Below are 24936 nucleotides of genomic sequence, written 5' to 3'. Positions count from 1 at the left end.
CCCTCCCTGTAGATAGCCAGATGCTTTTCCCCCCTGTAGATAGCCAGATGCGTCTCCACCTCCCTCCCTGCAGATAGCCAAATGCTTCTCCACCTCCCTCCCTGTAGATAGCCAGATGCGTCTCCACCTCTCTCCCTGCAGATAGCCAAATGCTTCTCCACCTCCCTCCCTGTAGATAGCCAGATGCGTCTCCACCTCCCTCCCTGTAGATAGCCAAATGCTTCTCCCCCCTCCCTCCCTGTAGATAGCCAAATGCTTCTCCCCCCTCCCTCCCTGTAGATAGCCAAATGCTTCTCCCCCTCCCTCCCTGTAGATAGCCAAATGCTTCTCCCCCCTCCCTCCCTGTAGATAGCCAAATGCTTCTCCACCTCCCTCCCTGTAGATAGCCAAATGCTTCTCCACCTCCCTCCCTGTAGATAGCCAAATGCTTCTCCACCTCCCTCCCTGTAGATAGCCAAATGCTTCTCCCCCCTGTAGATAGCCAAATGCTTCTCCACCTCCCTCCCTGTAGATAGCCAAATGCTTCTCCCTCCCTGTAGATAGCCAGATGCTTCTCCCCCTCCCTCCCTGTAGATAGCCAAATGCTTCTCCCCCCTGTAGATAGCCAGATGCTTCTCCCCTCCCTCCCTGTAGATAGCCAGATGCTTCTCCCCCCTCCCTCCCTGTAGGTAGCCAGATGCTTCTTCTCCTCCCTCCCTGTAGGTAGCCAGATGCTTCTTCCCCTCCCTCCCTCCCTGTAGATAGCCAAATGCTTCTCCACCCTCCCTACCTGTAGATAGCCAGATGCTTCTTCCCCTCCCTCCCTGCAGATAGCCAGATGCTTCTCCATCCTCCCTCCCTGTAGATAGCCAGATGCTTCTCCACCCTCCCTCCCTGTAGATAGCCAGATGCATCTCCCCCCTCCCTCCCTGTAGGTAGCCAGATGCTTCTCCCCCCTCCCTGTAGATAGCCAGATGCTTCTCCCCCTCCCTCCCTGTAAATAGCCAGATGCTTCTCCACCCTCCCTCCCTGTAGATAGCTAGATGCTTCTCCCCTCCCCTTCCCCTGTAGATAGCCAGATGCTTCTCCCCCCCTCCCTCCCTGTAGGTAGCCAGATGCTTCTCCCCCTCCCTCCCTGTAGGTACCAGATGCTTCTCCTCCTCCCTCCCTGTAGGTAGGTACCAGATGCTTCTCCCCCCTCCCTCCCTGTAGGTAGCCAGATGCTTCTCCCCCTCCCTCACTGTAGATAGCCAGATGCTTCTCCCCCTCCCTCACTGTAGATAGCCAGATGCTTCTCCCCCCCTTCCTCCCTGTAGATAGCCAGATGCTTCTCCCCCCTTCCTCCCTGTAGGTAGCCAGATGCTTCTCCCCCTCCCTCCCTGTAGATAGCCAGATGCTTCTCCCCCCTACCTGTAGATAGCCAGATGCTTCTACCCCCTCCTTCCCTGTAGATAGCCAGATGCTTCTCTCCCCCCCTCACTGTAGATAGCCATATGATTCTCCCCCTCTCTCCCTGTGGATAGCCATATGCCCCCCCCCTCCCTGTAGATAGCCAGATGCTTCTCCCTCCTCCTTCCCCGTAGATAGCCAGATGCTTCTCTCCCCCCCTCCCTGTAGGTGCCAGATGCTTCTCCCCCTCCCTCCCTGTAGGTACCAGATGCTTTCCCTCCCTCCCTGTAGGTACCAGATGCTTCTCCCCCCTCCCTCCCTGTAGCTAGCAAGATGCTTCTCCCCCTCCCTCCCTGTAGGTGCCAGATGCTTCTCCCCCCTCCCTCCCTGCAGATAGCCAGATGCTTCTCACCCCCCTTCCTCCCTGTAGGTACCAGATGCTTCACCCCCTCCCTCCCTGTAGGTAGCCAGATGCTTCTTCCCCTCCCTCCCTCCCTGTAGATAGCCAAATGCTTCTCCACCCTCCCTACCTGTAGATAGCCAGATGCTTCTTCCCCTCCCTCCCTGCAGATAGCCAGATGCTTCTCCATCCTCCCTCCCTGTAGATAGCCAGATGCTTCTCCACCCTCCCTCCCTGTAGATAGCCAGATGCTTCTCCCCCCTCCCTCCCTGTAGGTAGCCAGATGCTTCTCCCCCCTCCCTGTAGATAGCCAGATGCTTCTCCCCCTCCCTCCCTGTAAATAGCCAGATGCTTCTCCACCCTCCCTCCCTGTAGATAGCTAGATGCTTCTCCCCTCCCCTTCCCCTGTAGATAGCCAGATGCTTCTCCCCCCCCCTCCCTCCCTGTAGGTAGCCAGATGCTTCTCCCCCTCCCTCCCTGTAGGTAGCCAGATGCTTCTCCCCCTCCCTCCCTGTAAATAGCCAGATGCTTCTCCCCCTCCCTCCCTCCCTGTAAATAGCCAGATGCTTCTCCACCCTCCCTCCCTGTAGATAGCCAGATGCTTCTCCCCTCCCCTTCCCCTGTAGATAGCCAGATGCTTCTTCCCCCCCTCCCTCCCTGTAGGTAGCCAGATGCTTCTCCCCCTCCCTCCCTGTAGGTACCAGAGGCTTCTCCTCCTCCCTCCCTGTAGGTAGGTACCAGATGCTTCTCCCCCCTCCCTCCCTGTAGGTAGCCAGATGCTTCTCCCCCTCCCTCACTGTAGATAGCCAGATGCTTCTCCCCCCCCTTCCTCCCTGTAGATAGCCAGATGCTTCTCCCCCCCCCTTCCTCCCTGTAGGTAGCCAGATGCTTCTCCCCCTCCCTCCCTGTAGATAGCCAGATGCTTCTCCCCCCTCCCTGTAGATAGCCAGATGCTTCTCCCCCCTCCTTCCTTGTAGATAGCCAGATGCTTCTCTCCCCCCCTCACTGTAGATAGCCATATGATTCTCCCCCCTCTCTCCCTGTGGATAGCCATATGCCCCCCCCCCTCCCTGTAGATAGCTAGATGCTTCTCCCCTCCCCTTCCCCTGTAGATAGCCAGATGCTTCTCCCCCCCCTCCCTCCCTGTAGGTAGCCAGATGCTTCTCCCCCCCCCTCCCTGTAGGTAGCCAGATGCTTCTCCCCCTCCCTCCCTGTAAATAGCCAGATGCTTCTCCCCCTCCCTCCCTGTAAATAGCCAGATGCTTCTCCCCCTCCCTCCCTGTAGGTACCAGAGGCTTCTCCTCCTCCCTCCCTGTAGGTAGGTACCAGATGCTTCTCCCCCCTCCCTCCCTGTAGGTAGCCAGATGCTTCTCCCCCTCCCTCACTGTAGATAGCCAGATGCTTCTCCCCCCCTTCCTCCCTGTAGATAGCCAGATGCTTCTCCCCCCCTTCCTCCCTGTAGGTAGCCAGATGCTTCTCCCCCTCCCTCCCTGTAGATAGCCAGATGCTTCTCCCCCCTCCCTGTAGATAGCCAGATGCTTCTCCCCCCTCCTTCCTTGTAGATAGCCAGATGCTTCTCTCCCCCCCTCACTGTAGATAGCCATATGATTCTCCCCCCTCTCTCCCTGTGGATAGCCATATGCCCCCCCCCCTCCCTGTAGATAGCTAGATGCTTCTCCCCTCCCCTTCCCCTGTAGATAGCCAGATGCTTCTCCCCCCCCCCTTCCTCCCTGTAGATAGCCAGATGCTTCTCCCCCCCTTCCTCCCTGTAGGTAGCCAGATGCTTCTCCCCCTCCCTCCCTGTAGATAGCCAGATGCTTCTCCCCCCTCCCTGTAGATAGCCAGATGCTTCTCCCCCCTCCTTCCTTGTAGATAGCCAGATGCTTCTCTCCCCCCCTCACTGTAGATAGCCATATGATTCTCCCCCCTCTCTCCCTGTGGATAGCCATATGCCCCCCCCCTCCCTGTAGATAGCTAGATGCTTCTCCCCTCCCCTTCCCCTGTAGATAGCCAGATGCTTCTCCCCCCCTCCCTCCCTGTAGGTAGCCAGATGCTTCTCCCCCTCCCTCCCTGTAGGTAGCCAGATGCTTCTCCCCCTCCCTCCCTGTAAATAGCCAGATGCTTCTCCCCCTCCCTCCCTGTAAATAGCCAGATGCTTCTCCACCCTACCTCCCTGTAGATAGCCAGATGCTTCTCCCCTCCCCTTCCCCTGTAGATAGCCAGATGCTTCTCCCCCCCCCTCCCTCCCTGTAGGTAGCCAGATGCTAGTTCTCCCCCTCCCTCCCTGTAGGTACCAGAGGCTTCTCCTCCTCCCTCCCTGTAGGTAGGTACCAGATGCTTCTCCCCCCTCCCTCCCTGTAGGTAGCCAGATGCTTCTCCCCCTCCCTCACTGTAGATAGCCAGATGCTTCTCCCCCCCCTTCCTCCCTGTAGATAGCCAGATGCTTCTCCCCCCCTTCCTCCCTGTAGGTAGCCAGATGCTTCTCCCCCTCCCTCCCTGTAGATAGCCAGATGCTTCTCCCCCCTCCCTGTAGATAGCCAGATGCTTCTCCCCCCTCCTTCCTTGTAGATAGCCAGATGCTTCTCTCCCCCCCTCACTGTAGATAGCCATATGATTCTCCCCCCTCTCTCCCTGTGGATAGCCATATGCCCCCCCCCCTCCCTGTAGATAGCCAGATGCTTCTCCCTCCTCCTTCCCCATAGATAGCAAGATGCTTCTCTCCCCCCCTCCCTGTAGGTGCCAGATGCTTCTCCCCCTCCCTCCCTGTAGGTACCAGATGCTTTCCCTCCCTCCCTGTAGGTACCAGATGCTTCTCCCCCCTCCCTCCCTGTAGCTAGCCAGATGCTTCTCCCCCTCCCTCCCTGTAGGTGCCAGATGCTTCTCCCCCCTCCCTCCCTGTAGGTAGGTACCAGATGCTTCTCCCCCCCTTCCTCCCTGTAGGTACCAGATGCTTCACCCCCTCCCTCCCTGTAGGTACCAGATGCTTCTCCCCCCTCCCTCCCTGCAGATAGCCATATGCTTCTCCCTCCTCCCTCCCTGTAGGTAGCCAGATGCTTCTCCCCCTTCCTTCCCTGTAGATAGCCAGATGCTTCTCTCCCTTCCTTCCCTGTAGATAGCCAGGTGCTTCTCCCTCCCTCCCTCCCTGTAGGTAGCCAGATGCTTCTCCCCCTTCCTTCCCTGTAGATAGCCAGATGCTTCTCCCCTCCCTCCCTGTGGATAGCTAGATGCTTCTCCCTCCCTCCCTGTAGGAAGCCAGATGCTTCTCCCCTCCCTCCCTGTGGATAGCTAGATGCTTCTCTCTCCCTCCCTGTAGGTTGCCAGATGCTTCTCCCTCCCTCTCTGTAGGTAGCCAGATCTTTTTCCCCTCTCCCTGTGCTGCCACAGATCGCCACATCCCCGAATCAAATACACCACTGCAAATGGCCAAAAGCGAAACCGCCATGAGGAAACCCTGCCCACATGGCTCTGTGATGGAACGCCCATTCACAAAGTCAGATGTTGATCTCCACACTGACTGGTTAAATGCAATAAAAATGTTGTACGTTTTTAGCTGTGACGTTCCCATTGGTGGGTAAGTTTTCCTCCTCAGTTCCCCATCAGGTCCTACCTGGTGTGAGATGGACACGCCTCTCTCAGCCAGTGGTCTTCTCACGGAAGTGGGTAAGTATTTAAGTTGTTACTACTGGATTAATTTAGGTACTGGTCAGCCTGAAGGATGTTTGGGATCATCATCAGCAGGGCTGTTGCTGCACAGAAGCCATACTTGTCCCTTTAACCTTATTTTAAAGGAACTAAATAAAGTCTTATGTTTATTAAACAGCTTAAATACCCAGGAGGTGCCAACGCATTTGCATGCGTGCGAACACACACATATACCACACACACACATTCGCACGCATTCGTATGCCACACATCACTATAATGCTCACCTCAGTGTGGGGTATTGCAGCACGACTCTTCAGTGGTACAGCATTGGACGAAGCATTTGGATAACCTGCAATATAAAATCCACAAACTTCTGATTCTAACCGCCAAGCAGCTGCCATTCTGTCCGTACCACAATACAGAGCCGAGCTGAGACCTCCTGAATATCTATGTGTGGTGTGCAGGAGGAATATATTATTATTATTATTATTGATTTATAAAGCGCCAACATATTCCGTTGCGCTGTACAAAGTAAGAAACAAACATAGGGTACATAATACAGACAATGGTGTACACTAATATACAAGATACATAATTAGTGACAAAATACAAAAAATGATACAAAATAAAAATTATAGAATTGGTAATGACAGTGATAAAAGTAACATGATGAATACAATGGGCCTGATTCACAAAGCGGTGCTAACAGTTAGCACCCTGGTGAAAAGCCCTTTATCATGCCTAAACTCAGTTTAGGCATGATAAGTTTAGGTGTGATAAGTTTAGGTGTGATAAGTTTAGGCATGATAAGTTTAGGTGTGATAAGTTTAGGCATGATAAGTTTAAGCGCCAACTGCGTTAGAACCGCAGTGCACAGCTGATCAAAAGTTTTACGCTAGCAAAGTCTGGTGTACTTCGTATAAAGTTTAATGGCGCTGCTTTGCGTGCGGGACTTTGCAAGCGATCTAAACTTATCTAAACTTAGCATGCCTAAACTTATCACACCTAAACTTATCATGCCTAAACTTATCACACCTAAACTGGCTTTTCACCAGAGTGGTGCAATGGTTATCATGCCTAAAGTCTCTAACTGGGTTAGCACCGCTTTGTGAATCGAGCCCAATGTATCCCTGTCTGATCACATTCCCAGCCATCAGAGAGGGGCCTATCCATTCCCCACATTGGGTGGCCATCTATACAGGTGTGACTACCTTACAAGTGGCTGGATGGTGTACTGGTTAAGGGCTCTGCCTCTGACACAGGAGACCTGGGTTCAAATCTCGGCTCTGCCTGTTCAGTAAGCCAGCACCTATTCAGTAGGAGACCTTAGGCAAGTCTCCCTAACACTGCTACTGCGCGCCCTAGTGGCTGCAGCTCTGGCGCTTTGAGTCCGCCAGGAGAAAAGCGCGATATAAGTGTTATTTGTCTTGTCTCTTGTCTTGACAAGTGGACAAAACATGGAACATCTCCCCGTGGGAAGTAGTTAATGCAAATTCTATATCTGAATTTAAAGGGCAATATATGTGAAACATTGAAAAATTAAATATACAGATTTAAATAAATCTCTCCCAAAGTGAAATGTGCCATACATTATTTTTCTCCTAGGTTGCTTTCACTTAACAGTAGACCAGGCTTTCTCAACCAGGGTTCCTTGAGTACTCTGCAGGGGTTCCTTGGCATTTTACATCATCGTGGGGGAAGTATAATAGAGCACACCGTAATAGGTGGTACTGTAACAAGAAGCACTAAATTAGGGGCTTAAGAGACAGTATAATGAGTGGCAGTGTAATAGGGAGTAGTGAAAGAAACAGCTGCACATACTTTCAAAGACCATTCCTCCTGCAAAATAAATGCTGGGGTTCTTCCAGATCAAAAAAATGTTTGCAGGGGTTCCTTGAGATCCAAAAGTTATTTGCAGGGTTCCTCCAGGGTAGAAAGGTTGAGAAAGGCTGCAGTAGACAGTAAGAATCTGACAGGTCTGACACTTTGGATTAGGTCCATTTCCTCACGAGGGAGTTTAAGTGTACCTGAGATGAAAGGGAAAAAAAAAGATATATACCTGGGTCTTTCCTGCTGCCCCCTTCAGGCTGTTTGCTCCCTTGCCGCTCCTCCTGCGCCGCTCCGCTAATTCATCCAGTCAGGATAAGTCACCCCTATCGCGCTTCCATTACCGCGAGCGTTCTGCACTTGTGCAGTAGTACTGAGCAGGAGAATCCGGCAGCGAGTGTGATGGGGTCAGGCTGCGCATGCACAGTATGCCCCGCCCCAAGGACTTACGGGCTGGCTAGCAGAGGATGAAGGTGGCCCGGGAAGACGGTGAGGGAGCAAAGAGCCTGAAAGGCTGGAGGAAGCCCCAGGTATGTATACAGTGATCAGCCTGGAGAGGGCTGGAGGAAACCCCAGGTATGTATATAGTGATCAGCCTGGAGGGGGTTGGAGGAAGCCTTAGGTATGTATACAGTGATCAGCCTGGAGGGGGCTGGAGGAAGCCCCAGGCCAGTATACAGTGATCAGCCTGGAGAGGGCTGGAGGACGCCCCAGGAATGTATACAGTGATCGTGCTGGAGGGGGCTGGCTGGAGGAAGCCCAGGGTATGTATACAGTGATCAGCCTGGAGGAAGCCCCAGGGATGTATACAGTGATCAGCCTGGAGGAAGCCCCAGGTATGTGTACAATGATCAGCCTGGAGGGGGCTGGAGGAAGCCCTAGGGATGTATACAGCGATCAGCCTGGAGGGGGCTGTAGGAAGGACCAGGTATGTATACAGTGATCAGCCTGGAGGAAGCCCCAGGGATGTATACAGTGATCAGCCTGGAGGAAGCCCCAGGTATGTGTACAATGATCAGCCTGGAGGGGGCTGAAGGAAGCCCCAGGGATGTATACAGCGATCAGCCTGGAGGGGGCTGGAGGAAGCCCCGGGTATGTATACAGTGATCAGCCTGGAGGAATCCCCAGGTATGTATACAGTGATCAGCCTGGAGGGGGCTGGAGGAAGCCCCAGGTATGTATACAGTGATCAGCCTGGAGGGGGCTGGATGAAGGCCCAGGTATGTATACAGTGATCAGCCTGGAGGGGGCTGGAGGAAGCCCCAGGTATGTATACAGTGATCAGCCTGGAGGGGGCTGGAGGAAGCCCCAGGTATGTATACAGTGATCAGCTTTGATGGGGCTGGAGGAAGCCCCAGGTATGTATACAGTGATCAGCCTGGAGGGGGCTGGAGGAAGCCCCAGGTATGTATACAGTGATCAGCTTGGAGGGGGCTGGAGGATAACCCCAGGTATGTATACAGTGGTCAGCCTGGAGGGGGCCGGAGGAAGCCCCAGGTATGTATACAGTGATCAGCCTGGAGGGGGCTGGAGGAAGCCCCAGGTATGTATACAGTGATCAGCTTGGAGGGGGCTGGAGGAAGCTCCAGGTATGTATACAGTGATCAGCCTGGAGGGGGCTGGAGGAAGCCCCAGGTATGTATACAGTGATCAGCTTGGAGGGGGCCGGAGGAAGCCCCAGGTATGTATACAGTGATCAGCTTGGAGGGGGCTGGAGGAAACCCCAGGTATGTATACAGTGGTCAGCCTGGAGGGGGCCGGAGGAAGCCCCAGGTATGTATACAGTGATCAGCCTGGAGGGGGCTGGAGGAAGCCCCAGGTATGTATACAGTGATCAGCTTGGAGGGGGCCGGAGGAAGCCCCAGGTATGTATACAGTCATCAGCCTGGAGGGGGCTGGAGGAAGCCCCAGGTATGTATACAGCGATCAGCCTGGAGGGGGCTGGAGGAAGCCCCAGGTATGTATACAGTGATCAGCCCGGAGGAATCCCCAGGTATGTATACAGTGATCAGCCTGGAGGGGGCTGGAGGAAGCCCCAGGTATGTATACAGTGATTAGCCTGGAGGGGGCTGGAGGAAGCCCCAGGTATGTATACAGTGGTCAGCCTGGACGGGGCCGGAGGAAGCCCCAGGTATGTATACAGTGATCAGCTTGGAGGGGGCTGGAGAAAACCCCAGGTATGTATACAGTGGTCAGCCTGGAGGGGGCCGGAGGAAGCCCCAGGTATGTATACAGTGATCAACCTGAAAGCAGCTGAAGGAAGTCCCAGGTATGTATGTATTTGTTTCTTTTTGTCTCGGACTTCCTTTAAAGCGGATCTGAGATGAAAAACTAACTATATAACAAGTAACTTGTCTATATATCTTATCTAAAGTTTAGATAGTTTACACAGCAAAGCTAGCTGCAAACAGCTTTAATAGAATATGATTATTTCTTCCTGTGATACAATGACAGCAGCCATGTTGTTCGTAAACATTACACACAGGCGAGCTTATCTGTATCTTGATCACTAAGCCTGTGAAAAAAACCTAATCCCCCCTCCTCCCCTCTGCCTCTGAAATCTCTGGCTAGTAACACCTCCTCCTCCTCCTGCCCAGACTGAGCTCCCATGAGCCCTTGCTACTGCCAAGGCTTTCTGAAAACCTGTGGGTGTGGCTTTTTTAGTTTATAGGGAATTAGAGTATTAAAACAAAAACAAAAAAGTATTTGGCTTGAGGAATGCCCTATAAACTATATGAAAGGAACACAAATATGCAATGAGTAAAAGTTCACCTCGGATCCACTATTTCCTTTATTGTTTCCTAATGTACCCCTGGGAGAGGATCCATAGAAGGATGCCGGCCGACCTCCCTACTCGCTTACACAGTAGAATTAAGTATATACCATTCAGTGCTTTATAAAATAAAGAAAACCCTGAGAATCCCCCATGAATGATACCAGCCAAAAACCTGTCAGATCTGCCCACTGACAGCAAGACAGGAAAGGAGTAATCTACAGTACATTTTTCCTCTGGAATAAGGCCTAGTGCACACCAGAGCGTTTCCGCTGCGGTTTGCGATCTGCTTGCGGCTGCGGATCCGCTTGGGTAATGTATTTCAATGGGCTGGTGCACACCAGAGCGGGAGGCGTTTTGCTGAAACGCATACTCCCGGGCTGCTGCAGATTTTGGATTGCGGAGGTGTTTCTGCCTCCAATGTTAAGTATAGGAAAACCGCAAACCGCTCTGAAAAACGGCAGTTCAGAGCGGTTTGCCAGGCGTTTTTGTTACAGAAGCTGTTCAGTAACAGCTTTACTGTAACAATACATGGAATCTACTACACCAAAAACGCTTTACAAAACCGCAAAATGCTAGCTGAAACGCTACAGAAACAGAAGAAAAAGCGTTTCAAAATCTGCTAGCATTTTGCGGATCTGCTAGCGGTTCTTGGTGTGCACCAGGCCTAAAAGCACATTTTACACATATGCCTGTACATGAATATTAAATGTTACCTCTTTTTGCATTATTGGTCCTTTAACCTCTTGTGGTTTTTGGACGCGAGTCTCACATCCAGTTTGATGCTCGTGTCGGTTTCCTGTACGTGAGATTCATGTCCAGCAATAAATGCAGTCTGCCGCACGCTTGTGCACATGCACACATGGAAGACGTTAGTAGGAAAAAAAAGTCTAAAAAGTTGTTTTGTTTTTCAAAGTTTTTTTTTTTTTTCTGTATTGAAGTTTTAACCCCTCCCTAACTAATAAACCCCTTTCATCACCTATACTTGGCCTTAAGATTCGTGGACACCTGTACTGGCTGCGATCGGAACTATACCTGCTAATCCACTTACCTGGGGCTTCCTCCGGCCCGTGGCAGGCAGGAGGTGCCCTCGACGCCGCTCTGCAGGCTCCCGGTCTCCTCCGGTGGCGAGCCCGACCTCACCAGGCCGGCTTCCAGGTTGGGCTTCTTCTGCGCTCCAAAGTGCGTGTCACTCGTGTGTGCTGATGTCATCGGTCGTCCTCCGGGTTGTACAGCGCAGGCGCAGAACTACTGAGAACTACTGAGCCTGCGCAGTACAGCCCGGAGGACGTCCGATGACGTCTGGCGCCCCCGTGAGGCGCATTTTGGAGCGCAGAAGAAGCCCGGCCTGGTGAGGTCGGGTGCGCCACCGGAGACCACCGGGAGCCTGTGGAGCAGCGTCGAGGGCACGTCCTGCCTGCCACGGGCCGGAGGAAGCCCCAGGTAAGTGGATTAGCATTTTTTTTTATATCAGGGACCGTGAACCTTCCCTTTAATGGCACAGGTAATTAAAATAACAGTGAAGTGAAAAAAAATGTATGCTATAATAAATTGTATGTGTAGTATGGGTAATTCACAGAACATTAGTTGCAAAGAAAAGAGTCTCATATTTTTATTTTCCATTATACAGCTTTTTACAACATTACATCATTCTCTAGTATTTGCAATTTACAAAACTACTCTCTGTATTTTAAGCTATGAAACAGAGCAGAGATAATGACTCTGAACTTCCCTGCAGTAAGGCCTGGTCCACACTAGGTCCGGAAACGTATCCGTGGCTGCGTTTTTCAAACCTGATGAAAAACGGAGTCCCGGATACTAATGTTTAAAATAGCAGCCAGCCTCACCCAAGTAAAAAACGGATCCGTCTGCGTTTGCGGGGACCCGTTTTGAAAACCTGAACGGAAGGTCCGGATCTGCTGCATTTTCACGCAACGGATCAGGACCACGGATACACGCAGGGGTAGTGAAAGCAATGAGAAAACGCATCTCCAGCTCCACAGGCAAAAAACGGATGTGAAAACGGATAGCCTGAGCTTTATGATTGGCCCAAAAAATCCTCCCACTCCTTCCTAATGATAGAGACGTTTTCTGTCAGGGAAAAACCTGAACGGAAACTGATACAAAACTGATGCAAAACTGATGCACTTTCATCAGTTTGCAGTACGGTGGGTACTTCCCCTGATCCGGACTGCAGGGTCCGTCCTGCAACCGGGTCTAGTGTGGACCCAGCCTAAAACCTTATCTGAAGTTGTCTTTCACTGTTTCTTTGATAAGCGCTTCAGAAAACAGCACTGCTCTCTGACTAAATTAGTGGTAGAGGTCAGAGAAGCTCTTTATACAGGTACTGTATATACAGGTAGATATACTATGTAACCATGAAAGAAGGGCAGCAGAGGGATAAGGGGTTAACACTCTGGCCTTGCAGCACCGGAGTCCCAGGGGTCAGATCCCGGCCAGGGTGGAGTTTGGCCTCCCTGTGTTTTTGTGGGTCTTCTTCCTTATGTAAAATGTACTATTTGGACACTTGTCTTCCCCCCACATTGGCCCCAGACTGTGACCCGGCTGAAGGACAGGGAATTGTTTGATGGACTTGGTAAAGCATTGCGTAATATGTGTCAGTATTCAGTATACAGGTATGTCTAATGGTAGTAAAATGATATGTATATCCTCTCCCCTGACCAGGATGCTTCAAGTGTAGCCAAGAGGAACCTCTGGTCAGAAGGCACATACTCACCTAAGGAGACAGAAGCCTGTGGATGGTGTAGAGGCTTCCTGTGTCCTCCTCGCTGCTGTCACTGCTCGCTGGCACCCTCTGAAAGAGCAAGGCGGCGCTCCTTTCTTGCACTAGCAGCGCCGGTGTACTGCACAGGTGCGGCCATTCTCACACAGGCACAGTACAGCTGCACTGGAGCATGAAGAGGAGCCGGCCCGGATCTTCCATCCGTGAGCAGCAGCAGAGGTCCAGAGGAGGGTGGGGGACACCCCTGCAGCAGGATACCGAGGCTTCCTTCTTATTAGATAACTGGCCTCTTTTTCACCCAACGTGGAACAGTAAATTCGGGCGCCTGAGGCTAGTGGACAAATCGGGCGCCGCCATTCACTCCTATAATAAATATCGTTTAATGGGCGCCCGATAGGAAAAAAGGGCGCCGGAGAAAAATAACGTTTTAAAAGCGGCGCCCGGAGACTTAATGTTTTATTACTGTTTCTCATGATTACACATTATTTAATGATTTATACATTTTTAAATTTTATTTTTAAACGAAAAACAGTACAATATTTTTTTAAACATTATTTTTAAACGAAAAACAGTACCTTTTTTTTTTAAACATTATTTTTAAACGAAAAAACTAACAGGGGGGTCTTAGGTTTAGGCACCAACAGGGGGGTCTTAGGTTTAGGCACCAACAGGGGGGTCTTAGGTTTAGGCACCAACAGGGGGTCTTAGGTTTAGGCACCAAAAGGGGGGTCTTAGGTTTAGGCACCAACAGGGGGGTCTTAGGTTTAGGCACCAACAGGGGGTCTTAGGTTTAGGCACCAACAGGGGGGTCTTAGGTTTAGGCACCAACAGGGGGGTCTTAGGTTTAGGCACTAACAGGGGGGTCTTAGGTTTAGGCACCAACAGGGGGGTCTTAGGTTTAGGCACTAACAGGGGGGTCTAGGGGTTAGGGGTAGGTACAGGGAGGGTTACTTAGGCACCAACAGGGGGGGTCTTAGGTTTAGGCATCAACAGGGGGGTCTAGGGGTTAGGGGTAGGTACAGGGAGGGTTACTTAGTAATTTTTTTTTTTAAACGTTATTATACGTTTCACTATTTAAACGAAAGATTAACGTTTTTACAATTGCCGATTTAATGCACATTATTTAATGATTTATAACTTTATAAAACATTAATTTTAAATGAAATACAGTACAATACATTTTTAAACGTTATCCATGCTTATCGTTAAAAACCCGGCGCCCTTTTTTCCCAGCGCCCCTTTTTAACGTACGCCTTTAAAGGGGTTCTGTGGACTTCTCAAATAGACAAAAATCGACACTTTCCTGGGGCTTCTATCGGCCCCTGCAGCTGTCATGTCCCGCGCTGTCCTCCTACGATGCTCTGTTCCCCGCCGCCGGTATGTATGCAGTGATCAGCCTGGAGGGGGCCGGAGGAAGCCCCAGGTATGTATACAGTGATCAGCCTAGAGGAAGCCCCAGGTATGTATACAGTGATCAGCCTGGAGGGGGCTGGAGGAAGCCCCAGGTATGTATACAGTGATCAGCCTGGAGGAAGCCCCAGGTCTGTATACAGTGATCAGCCTGGAGGGGGCCGGAGGAATCCCCAGGTATGTATACAGTGATCAGCCTAGAGGAAGCCCCAGGGATGTATACAGTGATCAGCCTGGAGGGGGCTGGAGGAAGCCCCAGATATGTATACAGTGATCAGCCTGGAGGGGGCCGGAGGAATCCCCAGGTATGTATACAGTGATCAGCCTAGAGGAAGCCCCAGGGATGTATACAGTGATCAGCCTGGAGGGGGCTGGAGGAAGCCCCAGGTATGTATACAGTGATCAGCCTGGAGGGGGCTGGAGGAAGCCCCAGGTATGTATATAGTGATCAGCCTGGAGGAGACTGGAGGAAGCCCCAGGTATGTATACAGTGATCAGCTTGGAGGGGGCTGGAGGAAGCCCCAGGTATGTATACAGTGATCAGCCTAGAGGAAGCCCCAGGGATGTATACAGTGATCAGCCTGGAGGGGGCTGGAGGAAGCCCCAGATATGTATACAGTGATCAGCCTGGAGGGGGCCGGAGGAATCCCCAGGTATGTATACAGTGATCAGCCTAGAGGAAGCCCCAGGGATGTATACAGTGATCAGCCTGGAGGGGGCTGGAGGAAGCCCCAGGTATGTATACAGTGATCAGCCTGGAGGGGGCTGGAGGAAGCCCCAGGTATGTATATAGTGATCAGCCTGGAGGAGACTGGAGGAAGCCCCAGGTATGTATACAGTGATCAGCTTGGAGGGGGCTGGAGGAAGCCCCAGGTATGTATACAGTGATCAGCCTGGAGGGGCCTGGAATGGCACAGGGCCCAGAGCTGTGGGGGCCCCCAACTACTAACCTTCCCTTCCTCCCATACAGGGGACTATCCTCCAGATCAGGTGTTGTGTGGCTACACTTGTTATGGGGGTGACGATCATGATGGCCACACCTGTTCTATGACCCGTGTGAGATGGGCCCCAGGCTGTGAGGGGCCCCAGGGGGAGGCAAGGGAAGGGATGGGAACATTGCTGGGGCCCTATACATTGAAGTGACTCCCCTGTACCAGCGTGTGAATTTGTGAGGAATGGATGATGTAAATCTGCGGTTGTAGGACTGAGGTCTGATGTCAGTAAGATTAGCTGTGAGCCATGTCACAGTGCCTCTGTGGCTTCTGCTGGAGGGTCCACATCATTGTTCGGAGGGATAGTGATAACTGCAGAGGCTTCGCTGGTCTTCTCCTGAGCTTCTGGGGGCTTGTCGGAGACGCTGTCCTCCACATCTGTTGGGTAAGGAGGAGATATATGGCAGTTTATCGGCATAGGCAAAGCAGATGACACAAAACAGACATGAAACTCTCCAGAATATCTCCATCTTACCATAGGCAAGCGGATGGATTATTTATCAAAAAGACAAACGAATACGTACATGTACATCTCTGTATGACATCACCTGGCGCAATTGCTCGGACCGGTGGTTTGGGCGTAAAGGCCCCTACACACGGCATACAAATATCTGTACAGACATGTTGTGCGACGGTTCGTTCGTGTGGACACGGCAAGTGGCAAAGACTGTCTGCAGACACAGCCATATTTGAGTGATTCAACTGGTGAATAGAGATGGCCAGAACGGTTCGCCGGCGAACTTTGGGTGGTTCGCGTTCGATCCGCCCCCATAGTGCACCATTAGGGTCAACTTTGACCCTCTACATCACAGTCAGCAGGCCCGTTGTAGCCAATCAGGCTACACTATCTCCAGCAGCCACTCCCCCCTGTATATAAGGCAGGCAGCGCCGGTCATTATAGTCGTTCGTGTCCCTGTAGTAATTAGTGAAGGGACAGCTGCTGGCACACTCTCATAGGGAAAGATTAGTTAGGCTCTTGTAAGCTTGTTAGCTTGCTCCTGGCTGATTGTTATTTCTTATATATAGCACCCCACAACAGCTCATTTGAGAGCTAATCTTGTTCTTGTGCTTTTTCTACCTCCTCCTCTCTTGTCTTGTCTTCCAGGGATTTGTAGGATGTCAAAAGCCAGCTTACCTACATTGGCCAGGAATCTAACCCAGGTCAACTGCTTTGAAGGCAGCTATGCTCAACACTATACCACCAACACCTTTGCCTACTTCTTTCTGGCCTTTGTCATCATGAAAGGATCATAGAAATATATGTAGAAATTTGATATATACAGGTTTTGTTTAAAGTGGCGTTAAACTTCTTGGAGCAGACTTTTTTCCTCCCTCCACAAGACATACATGCATCCACATAAAATCATTTAGCAACAACTGTGTGCACAGTCTCTGTCGTGCCATCAGTTAGCGTGTTCGGCTGTTAACCGAAAGGTTGGAGGTTCAAGCCCAGAGAGAGAAAGAGATGATTCTACATAGCTATCTGGGGTTCTCTATGGACAGCTGTTGAATACAAAAGGCAAGGCTGTCCCTAGGTGGGCTTGAACCACCAACCTCTTGGTCAGGCCCGCCATCAGGGGGGGACATCCGTGACTCCCGTCACGGGCCCGGGGCCTGCAGGGGGGCCCCATCCCCGCCGCGGCGCTGCGGGTGCCGCCCGGCCGCCGCTCAACCCCTCTGGCCGCTGCTCCCTCCCTCCATCCCTATAGCCGCCGCCGCCGCCGCCTCCGCCGCGTCAGACCTCGATCAGGCGGCGACAATAGTGCGGGCGCTAGGACCCAGCGCCCGCACTGATATGCGGAAGTGACATCACTTCCGCATATAGAGCGGGTGCGTCCGGTGCCCGCTCTTACTGGTCGGGTCGCCGCTGATCTTGAGGTCTGACGCTGGGCTGCTGGCTGCAAGGTAGGGGAAGCGGCGGCGGCGGGCGGCAGGGGGGGTTGCTCCCTGTCACTCACTCACTTGCTAAAGGGGCTCCCTGTCACTCACTCACTTGCTAAAGGGGCTCCCTGTCACTCACTCACTTGCTAAAGGGCCTCCCTGTCACTCACTCACTTGCTAAAGGGCCTCCCTGTCACTCACTCACTTGCTAAAGGGCCTCCCTGTCACTCACTCACTTGCTAAAGGGCCTCCCTGTCACTCACTCACTTGCTAAAGGGCCTCCCTGTCACTCACTCACTTGCTAAAGGGCCTCCCTGTCACTCACTCACTTGCTAAAGGTCCTCCCTGTCACTCACTCACTAGCTAAAGGGCCTCCCTGTCACTCACTCACTTGCTAAAGGGCCTCCCTGTCACTCACTCACTTGCTAAAGGGCCTCCCTGTCACTCACTCACTTGCTAAAGGGCCTCCCTGTCACTCACTCACTTGCTAAAGGGGCTCCCTGTCACTCACTCACTTGCTAAAGGGGCTCCCTGTCACTCACTCACTTGCTAAAGGGGCTCCCTGTCACTCACTCACTTGCTAAAGGGGCTCCCTGTCATCACTCACTTGCTAAAGGGCCTCCCTGTCACTCACTCACTTGCTAAAGGGCCTCCCTGTCACTCACTCACTTGCTAAAGGGGCTCCCTGTCACTCACTCACTTGCTAAAGGGGCTCCCTGTCACTCACTCACTTGCTAAAGGGGCTCCCTGTCATCACTCACTTGCTAAAGGGGCTCCCTGTCATCACTCACTTGCTAAAGGGGCTCCCTGGCACTCACTCACTACCTAAAGGGCCTCCCTGGCACTCACTCACTACCTAAAGGGGCTCCCTGGCACTCACTCACTACCTAAAGGGGCTCCCTGGCACTCACTCACTACCTAAAGGGGCTCCCTGGCACTCACTCACTACCTAAAGGGGCTCCCTGGCACTCACTCACTACCTAAAGGGGCTCCCTGGCACTCACTCACTACCTAAAGGGGCTCCCTGGCACTCACTCACTACCTAAAGGGGCTCCCTGGCACTCACTCACTACCTAAAGGGGCTCCCTGGCACTCACTCACTACCTAAAGGGGCTCCCTGGCACTCACTCACTACCTAAAGGGGCTCCCTGGCACTCACTCACTACCTAAAGGGGCTCCCTGGCACTCACTCACTACCTAAAGGGGCTCCCTGTCACTCACTCACTACCTAAAGGGGCTCCCTGTCACTCACTCACTACCTAAAAGGGCTCCCTGTCACTCACTGCCTAAAGGGCTCCATGTCACTCACTACCTAACCTGGGGGTCCCTGTCAGAATCCAGGTGAGAGGTGTCTACCATAAGGGGTCATTCTGCCTATTTATGTGAAATGCTGTCTATTTATGTGCCTCATGACTGCTGAATTTGTCTTGCTGGGGGCCTAATGATTGAATTTTTACTTGTTGGGGGCCTCATGATTTGTTGGGAGCCTCAAGATTACTGAATTTGTCTTGTTGGAGGCCTCATGATTTGTTGGGGGCCTCATGATTGCTGAATTTGTCTTGTTGGGGGCCTCATGATTGCTGAATTTGTCTTGTTGGGGGCCTCATGGTTTGTTGGGGGCCTCATGATTGCTGAATTTGTCTTGTTGGGGGTCACATGATTGCTAACTGCGAGACTATGGGAAAAGCTGAATCATTACCATATGAGACAATAGCATTAAACCTACTTTTTTTTAGCTTTTTTAAACAGAAAAGAAAACTGGGAGGTTCTAAAAAAATGATGGAGCACTTCCTCCTTCCGGCTTGAAGGAGGAAGTGCTCGATATCGAGGCTTGCAACGCGTCCATTCGGACACTTGCACCTCGTTGAAACGCTGGGCGGAGAGTGGCGTTCTGGGTAATTAACCCCGCCGCATCTAGCCGCTCAGCTGTGGCAATTGGAGCTAACTTGAATCACGAGTATCCACCGTGGTTATTCGTGATTAATTTGTGGACAGCAAGCCTCCAACTAGCTCTGCCAACATGTAATGGCTACGCACATTTCTCAGTTTGGGGGGGGGGGGGGGCCCGGACTGATGATTTGTGAGGGGCCCCAAAATTTCTGATGGCGGCCCTGCTCTTGGTTAACAGCTGAATGCGCTAACCAATTGTGCCACAGAGACTGTGCATGCAGTTTCAGCCTGTAGTGTTGGTGGAATAGTGGTGAGCAGAGCTGCCTTCCAAGCAGCTGACCTGGGTTTGATTCCTGGCCAATGTATGTGAGTTGGCTTTTGACATCCTACAAATCCCTAAGCAAGCTCATTTTTCTCTTGGGTATATCATAATGGTATTTCAAACAAGAGGTCAGCGCTCACAGTTTAACCCCCAACCCTCTATCACCTGTTCGCCTCCTCTTAAGAGTAAAAAATGTGTGTCACAAGAGGTAGCGCTCACGGTATGCGATCAACCCACCCTGATAAATTAAGGACTCGACAGAATACCCTTACATGCAAACCAGGATTAAGAACATTACAACCATAAAAATTACAATCCTCTCAAATGCAAAAAGACCAATTAAGTCCTCTTAGGTCTTAGTAGATATCATTAGTGTCCAGTATATTCCTTGATATGCTAAAAACTGGACCATATGAATATGATCCTATGCAGTTGAAAGTCCAAGTTTTCAGGACCTAAAATCTACTAAGCTTATATTAGACATTAAACCAGGCTAGAATCAACATATAGGTCTAGTGAACGACAGTCTTCACATATAAATCCCTCAGGACCATATGGGTGTGCTCCTATGCGATTGAAAGTCCAAGTTTCCAGGACCTAAAATCTACTCAGCTAAAATTAAACATTAAAACAGGCTAGAATCAACATATAGATCGAGTGAAAAACAGTCTTCGCATAAATTCCCTCAGGAGCGGCAGTCATTGGCTTCCAGCAGTATCAAAACAGGTCACCTCCACCAGCACCCTTTGTGTGCCACTCACCCCTGTCCTAGACCAACCAATGGTCTATATGAGCCTTGGGACCGTTCCCGGGTCGTCCCCCACCACTCCAGCAACACAGTGTCCACCAATAGATGATAGATGATAATCTTCATATGATGAGTACCTCAGTAAGAAAAAGCTCCCATAGCGTAATACTGTTAAAAACTATTTATTTATAAAAAGCAATTGCACTCACATGGTCTTCAGTTAAAATCAGCGTTTGAGTGATTTATAACACGGGCTCTCCCCCGTATGGTGGCCAGGCTGGCAGGCTTCTGTCAGTGTTCCCCCTCCGTTTCCGCCGCGCGCACGGAAAAAACGCTGGGATGGATACCACATGTGCCTCCTCGCCTCTGCTCACACTCAGGCTAGTTCCCACTTCCACATCAGGCTCCGCCCGATCGATTTCGTCACTCAGTGACTCATCAGGGGCATGGAGCCTGATGCCTATCGTGGGATTATATAGGCCAAAACCGGCCCCACTATACACACCCCCCTCCTCATATGCACACTATCCATACTGCATTGTTTCCCTTTCTACTCCCTCACATGCAAACTATCCAAACTACATTGCTTCCCTTTCTACTGCCATCTAGAGGTTTCAAGTGGCAAAAGCTCCCAAAAAAAACTCCATACATAGCCGCATTACCCAGCCTGCAAGTCTGCCGCCATCTGGGGGTTACATTTAACATTGCATCCCACAAACATTCAACATTGAGAAAAAGATTATTACTCATCTATTGACCTATTTTTACACATAACCCATTTCCTTCCTCTGCAAGGTTACCAATTGTATACATGTTAACAATACCCATGTGCGTCCATTCATCCCCGCTCCACCTCCCCATAAATCTCCCTAACTTAATTTTCAATCCTCACCTCCCTAAACTAGGTCCCTCAGATCACTTCGACCCATTAGTTTTACCCACTTCCAGATTTAATTTTGTGGAGCAGGAGTAAATGGACACACATTTACAGATAGGTTATAGTTTCCATGCCCTATACACCCCCCACCATCAGAAATTCCCTCCATGGCTTTTATATATATGTAAATCCCACATTCCTTACCCAAATACATGGGAGTCCATGTTGGCCATACCAGCCTGGTGCTAGTCCAGGTTTCTGTCGGGATGCATGCACACACATCACACCCCTACTCCCCTAGAAAACATACCAGGTCTATGTCTATATTAAGACCGTCTGGTCTCAAGGTGCCCATCCTGTGTATCCATCGGGTCTCCTCCTGTGAGACTCTCTTTACTTTATTACATCCCCTCCAGTTGGGAATAATTTTTTGGAGCCCACAAAAAGATAAATCATTGGGATTACAATCATGGTGGCTCCCAAAATGGGCTGAGACACCATGATTGGGGTATCCCTTTTTGATATTACGCACGTGCTCCCCCATCCTCTCCTTGAGAGTACGGGTAGTCCTACCTACATACTGCCATCCACATTTACACCAGGCAAGGTATATGACAAACCTATCATTGCAGGTGATAAACTCCTGAATTTTGAACCTCCTTCCATTACTGAATGATACCACACTGTTTGTTTTGACACCATTGGCCTCCCTACAAGCTACACATCCTCTACATGGGAAAAAACCTGCTGTCTGCCACCCCTGCATTCGCGGGACCTTTTTAGGTTCCACACAACTGGGTGCCAGAATCTGTTTCAGGTTCTGGGCTTTCCTATAAATGAACTTTGGTTGGGTTGGAATTAGGCTCCTAAGTGTCAAATCCGTTTCCAGGATCCCCCAATGTTGTTTAATTATATTTTGGAGTTGTTTATATTGAGTGTTATATCCCGTGATAAAGGCCAGTTCAAACTCACCTGTGCCATTTTCCACTGGCTTCTCCTCCAGGAGCGTCTGTCTATTCAGAGTCCCTACTCTCGCAATCTCCTCATCCAACTGTTTTTCCCCATAGCCCTTCTCCACAAATCTATTTTTGAGGGTTTCCGCTTGCCTGTAATATTCCCCTATGCTTGAGCAATTCCGCTTCATCCTGAGAAACTGCCCCCTTGGTATCCCTCTAATCCACGCCGGATGGTGGCAGCTATCAGTTGATATATACCCATTCCTGTCTGTATCTTTGAAATAAGTTCTGGTCCCCATCACATTATCCTCTCTCATGATTTCTAGATCTAAAAACTGGATTTTATCAATACCATATTGCATGGTGAGGGAAATTCCCAAATCATTTTGGTTCAGTTTAGTCACATATTGTTCCAAATGTTCCTGTCCACCCCCCCATACAAAAAACAGGTCATCAATGAATCTTCGCCATAGCCTCACCGGGCCCCCCTCCCCTAACACTGTTTGTTCCCACTTTCCCATAAACAAATTTGCGAGGCTCGGAGCATAGCTCGCCCCCATGGCGCATCCTTTCGTCTGGCTGTAAAAGTTTCCCCCATGCCAGAAGTAATTCCTTTCCAAAGCAAATTTAAATAACCTCAATAAATACTCTCTCTGATCATCTTTTATTTTTCCTTCCATTCTAAAAAAGAAATCAACTGCCTCCAACCCCAACTCATGTTTGATGTTAGTATACAGCGAGGATACATCCATTGTAACCATTATTTCTTCCCCTCTCAATTCCTTCCCCTCTATAATTTGGAGCATGTGCTTGGTATCCTTAAGTATATTAGGAAGTTTTTCCACCATGGGTTTTAAAAACTCATCCAAATATTGTCCCAATCTGTGGGTGACCGACCCTATCCCACTGACTATGGGCCTTCCTGGGGGATCAGTTTTGTTCTTATGCATTTTGGGGACCTGATATATGACGGGTATTCGGGGAACATCCGGAACAATATATTTGAACTCCTCATCCGTGACAAACCCCCTATCCATCCCCTCCCTAAGTATCTCTCTCAATTCTGCCATATACTTACCTGTAGGGTCTCCCTTCAATCGTGTATAGGCCTCTGCATCCCCTACCAACCTATCCAATTCATTTTTATACTGTAATTTACTTAAAACCACCACCCCTCCCCCCTTATCTGCCGGCCTAACCACCAGATTTTTACTCTCCAGCATCTCCTTCGCCACCTCCCTGGTATTTCCATTTTTTTGTTGTTCTGGGATATTATTCATATCCCTAATCACCATATTTTTGAAAACCTCAATTGCATTATAGTTAGTGTCCTGTGGATTGAACGTGGATTTGGTGCGCAAATTGGTATGTGTATATCTATCTGGTTCCTTTTGTCCAGAATTTCGATTGGGACGGCCAGCAAAATACTTTTTTAAATGAAGTTTTCGTGCGAACTTATTAATGTCAATATACGTGGTAAATTTATCCATACCCTGCCTCGGTGCATACTTCAGGCCCTTATCTAGCATGGCCAGCTCTCTAGTGCTCAAGGCTGTACCACTAATATTAAACACCCCTTCCCCCCTCACTGCCTCATCCTTTTTGCTCCTCTTCCCCCCCCCCCTTGTGCCTCGTCTGGCTCTCTTTTTCCATAAGGCCCCTGTTGCGGTACATATCCTGCCATTTCCTGTCTCCATTCTCTCTCCCCATACCTCGGTGCCATCTCTAAAAAAGGTTCCATCTGCCTTTGCTGTCTTATAGGGTCATAACGGTTAAATGTCGGCACATTAAGCTGATTCTGAAAGTCATTTCTATACCCCCTCCCCTGCCCTCTATCTGACATTCGACTATATCCCCTGTTTTGTCCCCACCCACGATTAGCATTTCCCCAACCCCCTCTCCTTTCCTCACCCAAATGTCCGTGATTCATCCCCTGTTCCCCTCCTTGTGCATACATAGTCCTAGGGGCTGGTCTATGCTCAATATGTTGAGTGTGTAGTTCTTCCATAGGTGCATTTTGTTTCTGCTGTTTCATTTCCTCCGCCTTCGCTAGAAGTTCTGCTGCTTTTTTCTCCTCTTTCTTCTTAATTTGCCATCTATATGTTTCCTTTTTCCTGGTAGCATCTGCATCCCTTTGGAATTTTTTCTGTTTCTCTACTCTAATATCTGCTTGGGTTTTTTCCAATATCTCACCCAATCTTTTGGATCTACTTTTATATTCCTCAGAATTATTAATAGGGGTCATTTTAGTTTTAATTTCCTCTATTTCCCCTCCCAGCCTGGTTAATCTTTTTGTCTTCCGTTTTATCAATAATTTCACTAAGCCCTGCCCGCACTTATCAAAGTACTCCTCCCATTCTTTATCATTTTCCTCATCATCCTCCCCATCATTCGCCATCATATCCCACCTTAATCTTTTCGGTATAATACCCTCTTTGTCATACTTAGTAAGTGCGGCCAGGTCCCACCATGTGTTTTGTTCCTTCATCATCACTGTCTGAAGTTTCTTAAACTCTTGTTCCATAGTTCCTCCTATCTCCCCCCCATCTACAAATACTTCATCCAGGTTTACAATCCTACGTGCTCTTTGCTCAAACGCATCCATTCTGTAAGAGCAGGCAATTTCAAACACAATGCCACCCCAATACTCTCAGAATGATTCTAGATTCTCCCCTATATTATAGTCACCCACCTGGAGGATAAATTCAAACAATTGTTAAAACTAGTTCGCTCCTCTTAAGCATAAATCTATTTCAAACAAGAGGTCAGCGCTCACAGTTTAACCCCCAACCCTCTATCACCTGTTCGCCTCCTCTTAAGAGTAAAAAATGTGTGTCACAAGAGGTAGCGCTCACGGTATGCGATCAACCCACCCTGATAAATTAAGGACTCGACAGAATACCCTTACATGCAAACCAGGATTAAGAACATTACAACCATAAAAATTACAATCCTCTCAAATGCAAAAAGACCAATTAAGTCCTCTTAGGTCTTAGTAGATATCATTAGTGTCCAGTATATTCCTTGATATGCTAAAAACTGGACCATATGAATATGATCCTATGCAGTTGAAAGTCCAAGTTTTCAGGACCTAAAATCTACTA

The 24936-nt window shown here is 50.1% G+C and overlaps 1 protein-coding gene across 1 annotated transcript in view; it reads right to left on the bottom strand.

Annotated features, from left to right (window-relative positions):
* Positions 1-13782: 13782 nt before the first annotated feature.
* Positions 13783-24936, bottom strand: part of LOC137545194 (uncharacterized) — a 57549-nt gene continuing 46395 nt past the window's right edge. Inside the window, exon 6 of the mRNA XM_068266317.1 lies at positions 13783-15536. Coding sequence (XP_068122418.1) covers positions 15409-15536 — 128 coding nt within the window. The 3' untranslated portion in view covers positions 13783-15408. The remainder of the gene's footprint in view (positions 15537-24936) is intronic.

The sequence above is a fragment of the Hyperolius riggenbachi genome, chromosome 2 (assembly GCF_040937935.1).
Source record: "Hyperolius riggenbachi isolate aHypRig1 chromosome 2, aHypRig1.pri, whole genome shotgun sequence".
In the NCBI taxonomy this organism is placed as follows: Eukaryota; Metazoa; Chordata; class Amphibia; order Anura; family Hyperoliidae; genus Hyperolius; species Hyperolius riggenbachi.
This window is presented reverse-complemented; position numbering and strand designations above follow the sequence as displayed.